Raw genomic sequence first — 18,211 nt, forward strand, 5'->3', positions numbered from 1 at the left:
CCTGAGACACACCTCCAGCCCTTTTAGTTTTTATTTTGAGACACTGTCTCACCAAGTTGCAGTGTCTGGCCTTGAACTTGCAATCCTCCTGTCTCAGGCCCCCGAGCTGTTGGGATTACAGGTGTGGGCCCACATTATTACTTTATGGAACGACATGACTTCACGTCCCAAGCACCTTCCAGTTTCATGAGGATGCTCGCTTTACTTCCTTGATCTTGGTGTCTTAGCTGAGAAACAGGGACAACTTGCTGGATTTGGTACATCAAGCTCTTGGCTCGGGTACAGGAGGTCTCCAAGAGAGTGGTGGCACAGAGACAGCCATCTCTGGCCATGAAGGAGCTGTGCCCTCCCTCCCCCAGGTCACTGCTGACTTGACAAGCCTCCTCTTGATCACGGACCCCTGCTTATCCACCGGGTGCATGTGAGCTGGGAACACAGTGTGCTCTATGTACCCGCTTCTTTTGGTGTGACTTCCCAGAGTTCAGGTGCTTCAAGGGGCCTAGCAAATGCCAGGCCTGGGCCACATCCTTGCAGATGTCGATCCCAAGGCCGCAGGTACCATTTCTTCCTATTTTCCAATTAGCAAATCTCATAGAAGAAAGCCGATTGGCTCCAACCCAGTCACATGATGGTCCCTTGGGCCAATTACCAAAGACAAGGTGACAGGGTTCCATGACTGGCCAAATGCGGGTCCATGTGTCTCCACCTCCAGCCAGAGAAAGGTGAGGCGCTGTGGGGGGACACCGGCTAAGGCGGGGGAAGGAGGTCAGGGACATATTAGTGATGGCGGAGAAGGCAGGCCAGGCATCCGCAACGAAGCCGCGCAGTGCTCGCTGGGCACGGTGGTGAAGGTCTGGTGAGCGCAGTGCAGGGCCGACTAGGTGCTCGGGACCTCTCAGGTGAGCGTGTCTTGGGCGTTCCCTGTGGCAGGCCTGCGTGGAGTGAGCGCAGAGGACTCCGGGAGCCAGGGCACCGTGTGGGAGCCAGGCCACCTCGTCGGGTCCCTCCTCTGGTCCCTTCAGTTCCATACTTCTCCACACCATGTCACTGCCTATGTGTACCCCCAGGCACGCATGTGTGTTGGTGTCCTTATCCCATGTATCTGACAGCCTTGTCCCTCCCAGGGCAGGACGTTGCCTGACGCGCCTGCATCTCGGGTCTAAGCTGCGCGCTCTCCCTGTACCTGGAATCAAAGCACGAGCAGGACCATTGCGCTTCACACCTGCAGGGGGCGCTGCGCACACCGTGCCGCTAACCCTCCTTTGGAGTTCTGCCTGGCAGAACTGAATAATGGTGGCAATTGAATAAACGGGTGTGTGGGGCTGTGGAGGGGATTGGCTGGGGAGACTGAAGGGGCTCCATTTGGCATTTGGGCTAGAATCTATGGGGGAGGGGAGCCCAGGGGCTCCAGGATGAGGGGAGGGTCTGTGGCTGAGAGGTGGAGTGGGAAGGGAGGGACCACCCAGTCTATCTGAGTCGTCCTCTCTAGCCATCCAAGTTGTCAGACTCCAGCCCTTACCTTGAACTTGTCTCTCAGAAGTGGTTGCCAGGCAACAGCCCACGTCCACCAGGCTCTGGGCCACAACTTGTCGTGTTGGCATCCGCATTGCCAGAGAGCATCTGGGAGTCACAGGACCCGTGGGAGGGGAGGCGGAGGCCCTCAGATCTTTGGGCTCCTCCTTGCTTGGAAGGGGTGATAGAGGCCACCGACCCAAGGGTAGGTGACAGCCTGCAATGTATGGGACTCCTGACTCAGAAAAAACTCTCATGAAGCCAGAATCCCAGAGAGCGGCTCACATGGCTTCCTGGAGTTGTGCAAGGCCACCGGCCACCAAGGCCTCAGGCACTCCTTGTCCCTGGCAGCCCTGCTGAGAGTCTTGGTGGCTCCACTGTGGGGCAACGAATGCCCTGAAAGTCCCAGGACCCAAAGTCAGGAGTCCCAGGTCCTAGGCCCCTCTCTGCCATAAGCCTCGTGTGGCCTCCAGCCATTTATGTCACCTGTATGCACATGGTTCATTTTGTTAACGAAGGTTTTTCTGGCCACCAACTATATGATGGGCCCGACACAGGGTTGGAAACCAGGAGGCCATGGACACAGGACTGTGCCCCAGCACTCATGAGCAGACCCTGTGGGTCACTATGCTCTGGGCTCTGGGCGAGCAGAGCTGGGCTGCACTGACCCGGATGTTGCAGCCTAAGGCAGGGATCTGGGTGCGCGAGCCCTGGGGCTGAGGAGTGAGGAAGTGAAGGAAGACAGACGGTGGAGGTGAGGCTCGCTCCAGGGACAGGTGGGGACAGGCAGGGCCTGCTGGGGGTTAGTTCCTATTAGGGCCTGAACCATATCCACCCGAATTCATAGTCAAAGAAGTCCTTACCCCAGGACCTCAGAATGTGACCTGAAACAGGATAGCATTGTTGCAGATGTTTGTCAAAGTGAGGTCAGACAGGTGAGGTCAGACAGGTGAGGTCAGACAGCAGCAGGGGGTCTCCTGATCCAATGGGACTGGTGCCCAAGGAGAGGAGAGATTTGGACACAGAGGTGCACAGAGGGAGAATGCCACAAAAATACGGAGGTGAGGTGATGCCTCTCCAGCCAAGGACGCGAGCGATGGCCAGCCAGCCACCAGAGGCCAGGAGAGGAGCATGGACCAGGACGCCTCCATCTGGACAGCCAGCCTCCAGAAGCCCGAGGCAGGCCTTTGTGGTGCGGAAGCCTGCGGGCCTGCCGTGCTTCGTCAAGGCTGCCCTAGCACATGGAGACCATCCCCGCCTGCCCTCCCGGGTCCCTGGAGGATTCCTTCCCTCCTTCCACAGGTGACTTATCGGGTGCTGTCAACTGCCCAGGATGGAGAGCAGAGATGGACAAGGCCTGTCTTCTAAGAGCCCAGGACGTTCCAGCGAAGAGGCACTTCTGAAGCCCATAACTCCTGTTCCGGGTGGGAAAACAGACCTGGGATGGGAGGTGACGCGTACAGAGCTCTGCAGAGGAGGGACAGGGCATGGCCTCTCGGCCTTGCTTTCTGCTTTAATGACCAGGTAATGTGTCAATATTTACTCATGGGAATGGCAGGCCCGCCACGCTGGTCAGCACACCCAGAGCAGGCTTCGCGTCTCCATATGCAAGACCACAACGGTCTCTACTCTCTGCTGTGTCCCTACCACCTGCTCACGGGGCCAGGAGGGTCTCGCCCTGCTCTGGCCATACTCAATGGCCCCTATCTATTATGGGATGAGGGAAGCATAGGCTTGCCTGTTTACCTGAGCAAAATGGCAGGTAGGCTCTTGGCCACGCAAGATTGGAACCTAGCTGCAACCCTTCTTAGCCCTAAGTGCCTCTGAGCCAGTCTTAGAACCTCTCTGAGCCTCAGTTTCCTCATCGGCGAAATGGGCTCCACAACCCCATCTCACAGGACCAGGAGGCTGAGGCTTGTTGGCTCCCACGGGGGTCAGCTCTGAGCCCTCTGTCCGGCAGGGGGCGCCACGGGACCTCAGGCACGTCCCCTTTCCCCTCGGCGCCCGCCCCGCTCGGACTCAGCCCGACTCAGCTCTACTCGGCCCCGCCCCGCTCGGATCCACTAGGCCAGGCTCGGCTCTGTTCGTTTGGAGCCGTCTGGGCTCGGCTGGACTCGGCTCTATTCGGCTGCACGCGACCGGACTCGGTTCCGCTTAGGCAAGCCCGGCCTCGTTCGGATGTGCTCGGCTCGGCTCGGTGCTCGCCACCGGGAGCTGACGGCTGTTTGCGCTCAACGTGTCGGGCTTCCGGGGTGCAGCCCCGGGCGCCGGGACCGAGCTGCATGCTAGCCCTCGCGCAGGCCGGTCCTTGCGGATGGATCCCGTGTGGCTGGGCGCCGAGGGTGCCCTGAGCGTGGCCGCGGTCGTGGAGATGAAGTTCCGTCAGGGTCACTCAGTGTTGGGGACTCGGTGGAGCCGACCGGGGCTCCCCCCGCTGGAGGCCAGGCGGAGTGGTGCTGCTGGCGAGAGGAACCCTGCCACTTTGCAGGGAGTGCTGGCCCTGAGGAGGAAGTGGGTGAGAGGGCGCCCCATCCAGCCCCGAGCGTCCCTTCCTGTCCCCTGACCTCTTCCTTCGGAGGTGGGACCGGGCTGGTGGGGTGCGCGGCTGCCCCTGTCCGGGTCGCAGTGCAGGCTGCGGTGCACAGCGGCTCTCCCCAGCAGGTGGCGCTCACGCTTCCCTTTGTGTAGTGATCCAATTGGCTGATGACCTTGAACAAGTCGCATCTGTAACTGGCCTTTTCTGACTTACATCGTTGACCCCAGGAGTCATCGCGGCTGCCTTCTAAGTGGGGGTGGGGGGAAGGTTGGGGTGGCAGGGGGAGCACAGCTCTCGTCTTCACAGGGGTCAGGCCTTTTGCACTGGGGTTACGCCTGTGCCATGGCAGGGTGCAGAGGGCATGCCAGGGACCCTAGGCTTCCACACGGTGGTGTGTGGGAGGAGAGTGGGCACATAGTTCACCATATTCCGGATTTAGCGGGGAAGCCCTGGTGGCAGCCATAGGCAGCGACCCTGCTGCCCGTCCACCTGGTGCTCAGGTTTGCCCATCTGGCCAGGGACGCCAGGGCTCAGGTGTGGAAACCCGCCCAAGGCCACCCAGCTAGACGGAGGTGGAAGTAAGCCACAACCCGAGTTTGTCTGCCCCAGGGCCAGCGCTGTCTCCAAGCCGCCTGCCAAGGAGACCCTCATGGCTCAGAGGCCACAGGTTGATGCCCAAATTCAGGGATCTGCAGGGCAGAAAGAGTGAGAGGAAGACTGTTGAAGTCGGACAGTCCCCAGCTCTGCTTTCTTGTCTTGCTCTATCCCTAGCAGCTGCTCTGGACCCAGGGGACAAGGCCCCTTCTCTGGGGCGTCACATGGCTGGAAACCCATGACGCCAGCCCTCCCCTCCCCAGACCTCAGCCTCCTCCTCTGTTAAGTGGATGGGCAGCTTTGCCCTGCAGAGGGCGCACGCGCTCACACACGCCCCACCTGCCTCCCCCCCTTCTCTCCATCCCCCTTCCAGGTTTTCCAAGCCCCAGGCTCCCCACCCCCATCCTGCTGACTCAGCCCTTTCCCCTGGTGGCGGCAGTGTGGGGAGGGTGGCCGCCCGCAGCGGCCCTGGCTCTGTGCCCTGGGAATGCTGCCGGAGGCAGGGCCCTGCAGACAGCGTGGCCAGAGTGGGCCTGACGTGGGTCCCCGTGGCCATAGTCCCTCCAACTGCTTTCCTCAGGTCCCTGGTGGCCCTCAATAGACCTCGGGCGCCACGGCGCTCTGTGGATGGGTGGGTGGGTTGGTGGCTGGGGGGACAGCACAAGGCTGGAAGTCAGCGGAGTCTGGCTCCCATCCCAGCCTGGACTCCACTCTGCTCTGTGGCCTTGAGCCAAAGCCTTGGCCTTCCCGGGCCCCAGAGTCCCTGCCGGTCAGATTAAAGAATCGGCTTAGCTCATCTGCCAGGCTTCTCCCAGGCCTGACGTTCTGCTGTTTGACTGTCCCTAGAGATGACCGTGGTCACAGGCACACAGCCCAGGGGCTGCTCCGTCTTCTCACTGGGCACCGTGAGTGTGGACTGGGTTTAACCTGCAAAGCCCAGATGCCACTGTGTCCCCTCGGGGCCCTCCCCTGCCCATGCATGCCACAGTGGGCACTCTGGTTGGCTGAAGAGCACTCGGCTTCTGCAGGGCCTGGGGTCCTGTCCACTGGCTGTGTGGAAGTCCCCCAGACTGCAGGACTGCAGCTCCCTCCCGAGCCTGGGGGAGCACCAGTTGAAATGACGAGTAAAAACGTCCCTTGGGAACAAAGGCTCCTAGAGAGACAGCACCTGGCCCAGGCCGTAGGCACTCAGTAAACGTGGAACAGGAGGTAGGAAGGGTCTTTGCAACCGGGTCTGTAGCCCCAGGAAGCTGGAGCCAGGAGCCAGAGCGGTAGCCTTGGCCGGACTCCCCTCGCTTAGCCAGAAGGAAACTGAGGCAGGAGCCGGGGCACACAGGCTGCTCTCCTGTGGATTTGGGGGATCATCTCTGTGGGGGGTTGGCCCTAGGAGACCAGGAGGCTGGAAGGGCTTTGTACACATGGGCAGAGGGACCTGGCTGCCCACTCAGTAGGGACTTGGGGAGGTCATGTCTGTCCAGCCTTTACCAAGCTGTCCCATGGGCCCTATGGAGGGTCTGAGAGGTGAGGTCACTGATAGGTAGCAGGGCAAGGGTTTGAGCCCATGGTCCAAAGGACAGTGCTAGTGCCCTCACCTCCAGCCTCCCTTCTTCTGTGGCTCAGCAGACGGCCCAGGCTCCTCTGGGGGACCCCCGGGTAGGGCTGGAAGTCTGCAGTGTCACCTCCCCACTTCCAAGCATCTTGGGGACTCCCGCTCCCCTCCTGTCTCGGTTCCAGTCCGCTCGGAGGGTGGAGGGGCCGTAGTCTCCCTTCTGCTCTGACTTTGCAGGCCTGACTCCCCCAGAACCCCACCGGACCAGCAAAGAGTTAAGCCAAGGAAATCCCAGCCCCTGGGTCTGGTGGAATCCAGGGCGGCAGGGGAGGGGCCGGAGGAGGGGCAGTGGGAAGCCAGCTGGCTCCTCCGCCCTGCGCCTCCTCCATCCCGCCTCCTCCATCCCGCCGCCCGCCCGCCCACTGGGGCCTGGGGGTCTGGGCCAGCAACAAGTTATTATCGCAGACATGGGCCAAGGAGCCAGAGGCCGCCCCGAGGCCCAGGGTCCGTGAGCCGCAGGGCGAGGCCTCAGGACACAGGGTGAGTGTGGCCACAGGCTCCTCTGCTTCTGCCCGGGGCTGAGGGGCCTGGGGTCAGAGCCTGGGGTTCTTCTTCTCTCCCCTCCTCCTGGACAGGCCCTGCTCCCCCACCCCCTGACCAGGCCAGCCCCTGGGGCATCCCCTCCCCTCCTGCTGGCCGTGGCCAGGGGCTCCCCTCAACGCTGACTCAGCTCCAGCCCTCGGTCTAGCCCAGCCCACCTGGTCCCCCTGCCACCCACCCCGAAGACCCAGCTCCCAGCGGAGGCAGCAGAGACCCCTACAGTCACCCTCGATGCCATGGCTCCCACACTGGGTCCGTGCCTGGCAGCCTCCTGGGGCTGCCAGCAATTCTAGCGGTGGCCACCGCTGCTGCTCTGCTTCCTGCTTCCTGCTCCCTGGCCCCACTCTGCGGCTGGTTGTGATTCCCATCTGGCTGGGCCAATAGGGAACAAAGCTGTCTCCAAGCCGTGCCAGCCCTCTGGAAAAGTTGTGAGCCTCCGGCCCGCGCTGGCACAGGGAAGAGGCTGCCCCAGGCAGAGGAAGGAACAGATTCTTACAAGTCTTTGACAGGACAGGCACTCTCCCTGCCTATGGGCCTCTCAAATAGTCGTCTCCCTGGCAGGGAGGTGCTGGCAGAGAACAGGAAACCCAGAGAGGTTAAGTCAGTAGTCTTGGGTTGCACAGCTTGTGAACGACTCAGATCTCAGTTCTGAATCTAAGGGCTCAGCTTTTCCCGCAGGATGAGGCCACACCTATGGCCAGAGAGAAGAAGGGGAATCTGCTCAGAGCTGTAGTCTATAACTGAAAGGGGAGGGTGATAAATCGAGGAGTGTAAGCCTGTTGAGCAAATTCAGGAAGCCCCCACCCCAGGGTGGGCAGAGAAGAGCTTGGGAAGGGTCACCTCCCGGAGGCGGGGTGGCTCTGGAGACTCCAGTCTGCTGCCTCCCCTGGCCCCCAGGGCTCCTGCCCCTTCAAAACCCAGCTCCTCCCTCCGTGCTCAGCTGAGCTAGCATGGCATTTCAAAAGACCGCTTTACCCTCTCTGGGTGTATTAACCGCAGAAAAATATTTTTGAATTGTTCTAAATGTTAAGGGAGAACATAAAGGAAATAAACAAACAAGAGCCGGAGTGTAAAAACCAGTCTGGTTTCAAAAGCCGAGTTTCTGAGTTTCTGATCCTGCGATAACTGGGTGGCGCCAGCCCCCAAGGAGGCTGCCACCACCTCAAAGGCTTGCTGCCTGGCTTCCTGCCCACCCGTCCCCAAGCTGTCTCCTTTGGCTGGTGGCCAGGCTACTTCCTGCCCTGGTCCTGCCACTCTGGACCTCTGTCAAAGACAGATCCTCACACCAATCCTTGGACTTTCCTAGTCCTGCTTCTTCATTCCAATTTACCACCCTGGCAGCTGATTGGCAGGTCTATGATGATTGATATAACCACCTTCCAATGACCTAACTCGCTCTGAGCTTTCTCTGTGGAGCTCAGGGTAGGGTTGAGTTGCCCAGGCTGCTGACTGCGCAGAGATGCTGTGTGAGACGGGCTTACACCAGCCTTGCTAAGTCGCACACCTGAAGAGTGGCGTTTCCCCAAAGGGGACGTCTTGGTTTCTAATTTGTCCATCCAGAGGGTGCCTTCTGTACTCACAGAAAGGGGCTACAAAGGCTAGGATGGCCTGCAGCCTCCACTCAGCATGCCAACCTGGGTCCTCCAGGATTCGATACCCATCACCACGCGTGACCCCTGCATCTCCTGTGTACCCTCCTTGCCACCTGCCCGAGGAGCACTCCTGTTCCCTTTGCCGGGACCGTGGAGTTCCCAGGCAGAGCAGGGCCAACCACCCCCTTCTCTCCTGAGAAGCCGCGTGCGGGATCCCTTGGGCTTGTCCCCAGTGGCTCTGACTCCCTCCTGCTGCCCCGGGCTGGGCAGAGGGTCCAGAGCAGGCGAATGGAGGGGAGAGGGGTGTTTTCTGGTCTCCTTGGTAACCGTGCACTGGGGCATCCTCCTCACCCTCCCCCAGCCCCGCCAAGGCCCCCGGGACGCCATCCGCTTGGGTCTTCAGAGGGGCATCCTCCGGTCCTGCCAGCGTGTGGCAGAAGCCACATGGACAGGCGCCCACTGGGAGACTCAGTGTCCAGGCCGCAAGTCGGTGGCCTCAGGGAGCTGGCGTCCCTGTGTGACCTCAGTCTTCTTGTCTGTTAAATGGGGGCCCACCCCTGGCTCCCCGAGTTCTGCAGCAGCATCCATCCTGGGCACCGCACATGGAGATGTTAAGTGAGATGCGGTTTCTGTTCCTCCTTCCTCTTTCCAGGTCACCATGGGGACACCTACCCTGGGTCCCCTCTGGGCAGTACTCCTGCTCCCTCTTGTGGTGTCTGGGGTCCCCACTGAGGAGCCCACCTCCGGGGAAGCTGTGGCCTCCAACCCCTCTGGGGGCTGCCGACAGTGCTGTGACTCCGAGGACCCCCTGGCAGACGCCGCCAAGGTGTCCCCAGCCTCTCCATCCGCCCTTCCCTACGTCCTGCCCGAGGTCAGGCCCTACATCAACATCACCATCCTGAAGGGTGAGTCCCACAGGTGGCTGGGGGGGACTGTAGGGGACAGGGGGGCCTGGGGGGAGGTGGCGGAGCGGGAGAAGCCAGGATGGGTCTTTCTGTCACTCACTGTGTGTGGAGCACCCAGTGTGTGCGGGGGGGGGGCGCGGGGGGCGGGGGGGGGCTCCGAGTGCAGAGGCCGGAGCAGGGGAGGGGCCACAGCACGGGCTGAAACCCCAGGGCAGGGGCTGCAGAAGCAGGGAAGGGGGCAGGAAGCAGGCCACACCCCCAAGCCCGTCCCTGCCAGTCCCCATCAGCACCCTGCTTGTCCCCTAGGGGGGCAGGTGGCGTTGAGTTGAGGAACCTGATTCTACTTAGGTTTCAGGTGGATCCTGCTCATGTCATGTGCAGAACAAGTGGCAGGGGACAAAGGTGCACCCGGAAGCCTGTGGGGGCCACAGGGCCATCCAGGAGAGGGCTGGCTTCCTGCCCTCTACCATCAGCCATGAAGGAAATTACTCGGGGCTCTGAGCGGTGACACCCTGGCCAGGCCCTCTGCCTCCTTGTCTCCCTCTTTGCGCACACTGACCCCACGAGGCGGTACTTTATCATCCGCCCACTTGGCAGATGAGGAGACCGAGTCTCCGATGGGAGAGAAGCTCTCCTGGGGTCACACAGCTTCCAGGACAGACCGGGATATGTCGCCGAGTTCTTCACAGGGCTGTCCCCCTCTGGTGGTCAGCTGGCCTCTGAGGCCTCTGCCCCAGATGTCACCTTCTTGTCTTATGTTGGGGTCAGCCTGGAGCAAGGACTGGGAGGTGCGCCTGCCTGGGGACTTGGTTACAGTCTACTGGCCCCCAGGGCAGGTGGAGAAGGGCTGGGGGCCCAGGGCGTGGGGGTTACAGGGCAGATGGCCCTGCCCCTAATTGCAGAGTTTGCCTTGCGTGTGTCCCATGTCCCCATGCTTTGTGGGGGGCTCACCAGCTGGCCTGTGAGGCCCGTCAAGGTACAGACAGGAGAAGCAAAGCCCACCCAGGACCTGCCCCACATCACTGCCTGCGTGCGCAATAGGGATCCCTGGGGCTGTTGGATTCTGTGGTTTTCCCTGGGGGGTGGGGTTCTGGGTTCCTTCTCTGGGTCACTAAGGAGTGCACCCCCACGCCCCACCTGCCTGCCAGCCTGGACAGTGCCGGCCTCCCTGCTGGGGAGGAGGAGCAGGCTGGTCTGGGGACGGACCATGTCTTGAGTTGTGGAGATGGTCGCGGCTTCTCCTCTAAGGAGGCTCTTGGGGAGGTGACGTCGGGCGCGCAGGGGGTCACCATCAGTGCTGGGGCTTCCCGGGGCCCACGCAGGGGCGGAGCCTTCCAGAGAAGAGTCCTGGCGCAGCGCTCGCTCGTCCTGACGCTTCCCCTTAACATCTCCACAGGTGACAAAGGGGACCGCGGCCCGCTGGGCACCCCGGGGAAACTGGGCAAAGAGGGTCCCCGAGGGGACCGTGGCCCGCAGGGTGCCAAGGGCGCCAAGGGGCAGGCCGGCAGCCCGGGCAGCCCGTGCCAGACACGCTCCTCCGCCTTCTCCGTGGGCCGCAAGACGGCGCTGCACAGCAGCGAGGGCTTCCAGCCGCTGCTCTTCGACACGGTCTTCGTGAACCCCGACGGCCACTTCGACATGGTGGCCGGCCGCTTCGTGGCGCCCCTGCGCGGCCTCTACTTCTTCAGCCTCAACGTGCACAGCTGGAACTTCAAGGAGACCTACGTGCACGTGGTGCACAACGAGGCGGCCGCCGTCATCCTGTACGCGCAGCCCAGCGACCGCAGCATCATGCAGAGCCAGAGCGTGATGCTGGCGCTGGCGCCCGGTGACCACGTTTGGGTGCGGCTCTTCAAGCGCGAGCGCGAGAACGCCGTGTACAGCGACGACGTGGACACCTACATCACCTTCAGCGGCCACCTCATCAAGCCCGAGGACGACTGAGCGCCTCCTGGGGCCGCAGGCTGCCGGCTCCTCTGGGAACAGGGTCTCTCCTCACTGCCACCTCCACCCGTGCCCCCAGCGTGCTCCTGTCCCTCTGTCCTCTCCTGGACTCACTTTCTGACCTGAGTTTTCTAGGCTTCTTCCAACCTGGAAGCCCAGCGCGTCCACCCCGGGGACCTCCTTGAATTGCAGATTCTTGCTCCCCGGGTCTGGGCCAGGGCTCCGGCTTACTACCTAGATCCTGGGCGATGCTGATGCTGCTGGTCTGAGGACCATGTTTGAGTCATCAGGTTCTAGAACTTTCCCAACATTCTAGTCCTTCTGATCATTCTGGAATCCCCCCTCCTAGGATTCTCCCAACATCCTCAGATTCTCTCATCACTCTGCACTCTCCCCCTCCTCTGTTCTCTGTGCCCTTTCTCCTCTTCTCTCACCCCCTCTCCACCCCCATCTCTGCACCCACCTTTCATTATTCATTCATCAAACACTGAGCACTCACTCAGCCCGGCCCTGGGAAAGCTGAGGCAGTCAGACCCAGGCCCTGCCCTCTGCTCCTTCCCAGTGTCCCCTGCCCCTGGTGAGCCCCCAGTCTAGCCCTGGTGGGGGCAGGGGCAGACACCATGGGTGCTCTGGAGGTCTGAACCAGATCCTGCAAGGCCGAGAGCTGTGCCCACGCAGGCCGGTATCTGGATGTGCAGCAAGGGGAGGTCCTCATTTTCCACTGCTCCCTGGGGGCACAGGGTCCCCAGGGTGGAAATGGAATCCTCCTGTGTGTGCCCTGCTGTCCAGTGCCCGTCAGAGCAAACCCCAGGGGGGCCTTGCCCAAAGACCCAGGAATTGGGAGCATTTGGGGGTAAAGCACCCCTGTGGAATGACACCAGGCTCCTGGCTTCCCACGGAGCTGGTGTAGGGACCCAGGAGGACTCCCCGACTTGTCCCTGGCTCTCCCTCCCTGTCCTGTCCCAGGGCTCTGCCAGGCCTCGCTCAGCCCCTCTTGCCAAAGGCATCTGAGCCTGTTTCCCAGAACTTCCAGCCACTGGCAGACACCCATGTCTGTCCCCAGGTGCTCTCCAACGCTCTAGGTCCCTCTCGCTAGCCCAGTGTCCCTGACTCACCAGGCTCTGTCAAGGTGCTCAGGCCCCAGGGGGCAGCTCCTGCCTGCACAGGCCCTGCCAGCCTGGCAATGGGCCAGGACGGAAGGCAGGCTCGGGCTGTGGGGCCCTCAGCAGGTCTGGGAGCAGGGGCAGCAGTGTTCAGGTCATTGGTCCCCCACCCCAGCCACGCCGCCAAGAGAGGCCCTGGAGAGGCCAAAGGAAAGCAGGACATCAGGCCTCTGTCCCTCTCCCTTCTCTAGGGCATGTGGCCTGGTGGCTGCCAGCCTTCCTCTGCCCCAACCCAGGTAGCCTGACCTTCTCCCCAGAGGGGGGGTCACCTCTGCCCACTGGTGCTTCTGCAGGTTCTGGGGCAGAGGTGGCCTTGCGGGGTGGTCTCTGGTGCTCACAGCCAAGGGAGCTGTGGCCACGTGGGCAGGCCACGGGAGCAGGGCCTGCCATGTGCCACAAAGGCTGGTGCTATAAAGCCACCCAGCCCCGCTGTGCCCTGTCTGCTTGCCCAGCGTGATTAAAGGATGCTGCGTTCTCCTGGCGGCTCGGGCTGATTCTTTCTGTCTGCGCCCCTGGCCCACCTCCAAGAGCAGCTGTTCCTGGTCCTGCTGGGGCCTGGATCCGAGATGCAGAGAGACTGGGGCACCCCCAGGCTTCACTCTGTGCGCTCCCTGCCCACATGGATACTGGCCCCTGGTTACTCACAGCCCTGGAGTTGGAACCAGCTCAGGGACCGCGGTGACCTAGGGAGTCCCCACCCTGAGCCTTAGTTCACTCAATATACCTGGGGCCAATGGCAGCTGACCACATGGGGTGACCACAGGCTTAGATGGGTGCCAGCATTTATTGAGCACCTGTGGTGTGCACAGAGGCCACAGTGAAAGCACAGCGCCTCGCTTCCTTGGAGAATATCCAAGGAGGTGCGTCCTAGCCAGTCACTTGGGTGCCACACAAACCCCAGCCCCTCACCTGGGACTCTGCCACATTACTGCTGGGTTTGGTGGCTTTCTGAGCACTGGGAGGAAGACGCCTGCTAGAAGGAGCCAACCACCTGCAGCTGCCCCAGGCCTGCAGCCCAGCAGGGGAGGACACAAGGGTCCATGTCCTTGGGCCACCTGCACCTGATGCCCTCCAGCGTCTCTGAAGACCCCACTGTCAGAAGCTACAGCGGGAGACCCCAGTCCCTTTGTCTGGGCTCCAGTTATTCATAACCAGCACCCAGCTCAGGCCCTGGGCTCCGTGGGAGGAGGCTGCCCCAGGGCCGGGAGCCTTTTGCCCTGGGTGTCCCTGGGGCTGGCAGTAGGCGAGGTGGCCAACGGTGGTCAGCAAAGCTTCTGAAACGTCTTGCCAGGCACCCGTGAGGGGACTGATGTTTGTCCTTTGCAAACTGAAGCTAGATTCTCTAGACATCTCCAGGCCACATTGGTCCAGGGCACCAAGCCCAGCACCCAGCCCACCTCCCCTCTGACCCCTGCATTGGCCTCCTCCAGCTGCGCCTCAGACTCGGTCTCTGGACTGGCCAGTTTCACACTGAGCCTCAGACTTTGTGCCACCTACCGTGTGGCCTCGCTCTGACAGTGCAGGAGCCACTGACCTTGAGGAAGAAGGCGCAGGATAGGTAGGGGGCAGACTTGTGGTGCAGCACAAGTGACCAGAACGCTTCTGCCCAACACAGCGGCTGCTCAAGTTCACAAAGCAGAACAACAGACCCCCAGGGGGAGTTAATAGATTTTCCACCAAAAACAAGGAAAAGGAACAACCCAGGAAGGTAATGACGGACGGGGGAGAGGCCAACCCCAAGTCAGCTAAGAACCCACTCTTAGATCCGCGTCTACACCCCGAGGTTCACACCTGTGAACACGCCACCCGAGGTGAGGCCCCCACCCGGCCTGGCTCTTGGTGGGTGTCCCCTCCTTCCTCTTAATAAAATCCATGGGTGCTGCACCTTGACCCCTCCTTAAATTGCTTTCAGTCATGGCCTGAGCTGGGGTCCACCTCCCTCTGGGGACCTCCTTGGGATCCCTGTCTGGGTGACATCCTTTGGCGACCACGGAGGGACCATGAGCCACAGCACTGACTTGGGTTTAGCCAAATGCCGAATTCCGTTTCCTTCGGCTCTTGCCTGGTGGTTGCCCTCTCTGTCGACTCCCTTCATGTCCAGTCTCTCACCCCCGTGGCCTGAGGGCCCTGCACCCCAGGAAATGAGGGCTCCTTTACAAAGGCCCCGGAGAGACGGGGCAGGGGTGGGGGGGCTGATCCCTTTGGCAAAAATCAAATCGGTCCAAGGAAAGGAGTCCCAGACGCCAACAGCAGCCGCTCCCGGGGTGGTCCCTCCTGCAGCACCCCCCCCCCAGTCCAGGGCCCTGTCTCTGGCCTCCCTTCCTCAGGGGTGACCTGCTCTGCTGGTCCCTGGCACCTCCAGCCCTTGGACTGTCTTGTCATTTTCTTTTGAAACGGTGCTGGGGGGGGCAGGGGGCTACAAACGTTCTGATTGTTTCCCCATGAAAGACCCCGTCCTGCCCGCTCCAAGGCCCATGGAGAGCACTGGCCAGCGCAGGGTGTGCGGGTCACTGGCGGAACTGTCCCTTTACCCCATCCCACACGTGGTCCTGACTCAAACACCAAGTGGATCCGCCAGGTCCACCGTCCTGGACCCCGAGGACGCGGTCTGTTCTCTGTTCCCTTCCTCCTCCCTCCCCTCCCCCTCCTTTCTCCCCCCCCCCCCCCCCCCCGTCTCTCTCCTTGATGCTGGGACTTGAGCCCAGGGACACTGTACCCCTAAGCTACATTCACAGTCCTTTTTATTTGAGACAGGGTCTCACTAAGTTGCCGAGGGTCTGGATAAGTGGCCCCGGCTGGCCTTGAACTTGTGATCCTCCTGCCTCCACCTCCACTGGACTCACAGGTACCACCACACCTGGCCTCTGCTCGCCTCTGAGTGGACAGACGCTGACACTGAGTCACCTAGCACCCGCCGACGGTGCCGCCCAGGGATCTGGAGACGCCTCAGCGCAGGAGTTAAGACCCCGACTGCAGGCCCCTGGGCTTCGCTCCAGCGTGCGGACGTCTCCTCGCCTGCAGCCCCTGGAAGCTGAGCCCTGACCGGGATGCTCCCAAGGCTGTCAGTGTCCTCGGAGCCGCCAGCTACCAGGGTCTCCGCAAAGCCTCAGACTTCCCAGGAACAAGGGAAACATTTCCTAACCCCAGGGGACGGACTCTCACTCCTGAGAGAAAAGAAGTTCTTTTGAAATTCCGGCTTCTGGGACCAGAGACAGCCCGGGAGTGCCCCGGGAGGCCGGGTTCAGGAGACGCGGAAGCTGTTGGGGACCAAAGCCAAACCACTGCACAAAGCCACACGAGGACCCAATTACGAGCCCTGGGACCGGACGGGAGATACAGGGAGCTTTTTGGAGACTCAGGACTTGTGGCTGTGTCCCAGCCTTGGGGACTCAGGACTTAGACAGAAAGACAAGGTGTGGCACTGGGGGGTCCTCACTCAAAAACCGGGGGACATGTCACAGCCAGTGGCTCTCACTTCTAAACAACCAGAGCCCCTGGCGTGCAGCTGGTCTGGCGCCTGGAGCTGTCACCGCCACAGTTTCTCTGGTGACAGAAATGACTTAAAGTGACCTCAGGATCTCGTTGGAGGCCCTGATGACCACCAAGCTCAAAGGGTGTTAAATTATAAATGCAGGGCGCCAGGCCCAGCGGGAGGATGACTCTGAAGGGGAAGCCTGCCTCTGAGAGTCCCCGGAGCCACTCCCAGCCTCCGCCAACCCACGCCCGGGCCTTGCTTCCCACCCCAGGGAAAGAGGGGGCTGGCCCCTCCTGCGTGGAAACCACGCGGCATGTTCACCAGACCCCATCTTCATGCCCGGCCTTGGACCAACCCTGATGATGGTGGTTTACAGACAGAAGCAGCCACAGGAAAGAAGGACGCACAGGACAGCAGTGACCGCCCCCGGGAGGCAGTGCCCAGGTAGCAAGCAGTAAGGCGTTGCACGGGACAGCAAAAGGGCAGTGCCCTGTAATCCAGGGAGTACACTAGCCGGTCAAATTCTGCTCGACAAGCAGCACCTCGAGGTGTTTTAGAAATGGCCCTAATACCCTGACCCCAAATTTAGATATGAGTCCATGTTGTTCAAACGCTGAGGAGGAACGGGGAGCCTGGGGAGGTGTCGGCCAACGAGACGGCACTGGGTAAAGGGGGGGTGGGTCACACACGTGCATGGCCACAGGTCGGTCAGCGCAAAGGTATGAAAGGGACCCGGGCCTCATGCTACTGGGGGGAGATGCCTTGGCCACCTTGGTCACTCGTGCTCTCTGAGAGGTCACAAAAGCGTGTCCCCCTTGTCCCCATAACAATCAGGGGGTGGGTGAACCAAGCCACCACCTTAACTTAACCTAACACGAGGACGAGGCACGTTCCCTGCAGAAGACTGGCAGCGGGAGTTCACCCGGGTGCCTCCGGGTCAAGGATGTAAGGTCTTGCTGACCCTTTTTCTGGTTGCATGGAATCAAAAAGACCAGGAAGTTGCCAAGACTGAAATCGTTCTAGGTGTGGACTTCACTTCACAGTGACAGTGAACCTTCTTGTCTCCAAGGTGACATATGATTTGGGGAAGGGGTACCAGGGAATGAACTCAGGGGCACTCCACCACGGAGCCCCATCCCCAGCCCTATTTTGTATTTTATTTAGAGACAGGGTCTCTCTGAGTTGTTTAGGGCCTCGCTGTTGCTGAGGCTGGCTTTGAACTCCCGATCCTCCTGCCTCAGCCTCCTGAGCTGCTGGGATTACAGGCCTGTGCCACTGTGCCCGGAGGGAGTGGCTTACTCTCTTGTACCTTCCAGCTTCCCCCATGATCAGAGGTTAAGAGGGGTGATTTACACGTTCAAGCCACGTTGGCAAAACCGGACTGGAAACTTCAGCGCTTTGGTTGCGTCTGTTAAGAATCTGAATTTCCCTGAGGAAGCCCTCATGACACACTGTTTGCTACTTCACTGCAGGCCACTTAGGGGTCCTAGGACACGCGGCGATTAGGTATGTAATCAACTGAGGCCAAGTACAAAAGGCCTGGATCAAATAAGATAACCATTCTCTGCTCCTAGTCATGTAATTTACCCCCCAAGGTGCAACCTGGGGATCTGGTCTTACTGAAGACCTGGAAACAGACGCTCTCAGATCAGCCTCTCCCAGGACTGAAAGGCCCTTGGCCAGCCCCTCTGTGCCACACAGCAGTGAAGCCACGGGCCGTGCTTTGGGGATGCTGTGTCAAGGACAAACATGGTTTCCCTGAAGTCTTCACAGTACCTAGGACCAATCGAAGGTCTGTCTCCTCTTCCTGCAAGCCTTTGAGAAGACTTGAAAAAGGGCAAAGAAAAGCCGCTGGTCATCAGTACTCAGGCTGAGTCGCGGGAGTCCTACGTTACCATTGTTTTGGTGCCGGGTTTGAACTCAGGGGCACTTACCACCGAGCCACACCCCCAGCCCTTTTTTGTATTTTATTAGAGACAGGGTGTCACTGAGTTGCTTAGGGCTTTGCCAAGTTGCTGAGGCTGGCTTTGAACTTGGGATCCTCCTGCCTCAGCCTCCAGAGCTCCTGGGATGACAGGCGTGCGCCACCCTGCCTGGCCCCACCTTACCATTAACATTAATACTCTCACTTATATTTTTTCTTCTTGTCCGCTCTTTGGGGATCGTGTGATGGGTTAGATAAGCCACCCTGTGTTTGGCTCTGTTAATTTATTCACCTGTGGGTTTTCTCTGGGGATGATGGTCTTACGTAGGATTCCTCATCCCACCGAGGCCGTCGGTGTGTGAGCGAGGCCCTGGCGTGTCACGTGGCAGGGTCAGGGTGGCTTTCTGCATGAGGAAC

The 18,211-nt window shown here is 60.7% G+C and overlaps 1 protein-coding gene and 1 long non-coding RNA gene across 2 annotated transcripts; one reads left to right on the top strand and one right to left on the bottom strand.

The window, feature by feature from the left end:
- Positions 1–176: 176 nt before the first annotated feature.
- LOC144378527 (uncharacterized) lies at positions 177–7,844 on the bottom strand. Its single transcript, XR_013440279.1, has 3 exons — positions 7,018–7,844; positions 1,520–4,737; positions 177–1,183 (listed from the first exon to the last, which is right to left on the bottom strand). It is a non-coding gene; the product is annotated as an uncharacterized LOC144378527 (long non-coding RNA).
- On the top strand, positions 4,702–12,876 carry C1qtnf6 (C1q and TNF related 6). The gene is made up of 4 exons (XM_005322281.5): positions 4,702–5,851; positions 6,429–6,731; positions 9,036–9,288; positions 10,685–12,876. Exons 3-4 carry the CDS (start codon positions 9,042–9,044, stop codon positions 11,230–11,232), a joined length of 795 nt encoding a protein of 264 aa, XP_005322338.2. The 5' UTR covers positions 4,702–5,851; positions 6,429–6,731; positions 9,036–9,041; the 3' UTR covers positions 11,233–12,876.
- The last annotated feature ends 5,335 nt before the right edge of the window (positions 12,877–18,211 follow it).

Source organism: Ictidomys tridecemlineatus, chromosome 6 (genome assembly GCF_052094955.1).
Source record: "Ictidomys tridecemlineatus isolate mIctTri1 chromosome 6, mIctTri1.hap1, whole genome shotgun sequence".
Lineage (NCBI taxonomy): Eukaryota > Metazoa > Chordata > Mammalia > Rodentia > Sciuridae > Ictidomys > Ictidomys tridecemlineatus.

What these genes read in the sequence shown, in the direction of transcription:
- C1qtnf6 (XM_005322281.5), top strand. Translation starts at nt 9,042, where the DNA reads ATGGGGACACCTACCCTGGGTCCCCTCTGGGCAGTACTCCTGCTCCCT. An exon ending in CAACATCACCATCCTGAAGG is followed by an intron (nt 9,289 to 10,684) that starts GTGAGTCCCACA and finishes ACATCTCCACAG; the next exon opens with GTGACAAAGGGGACCGCGGC.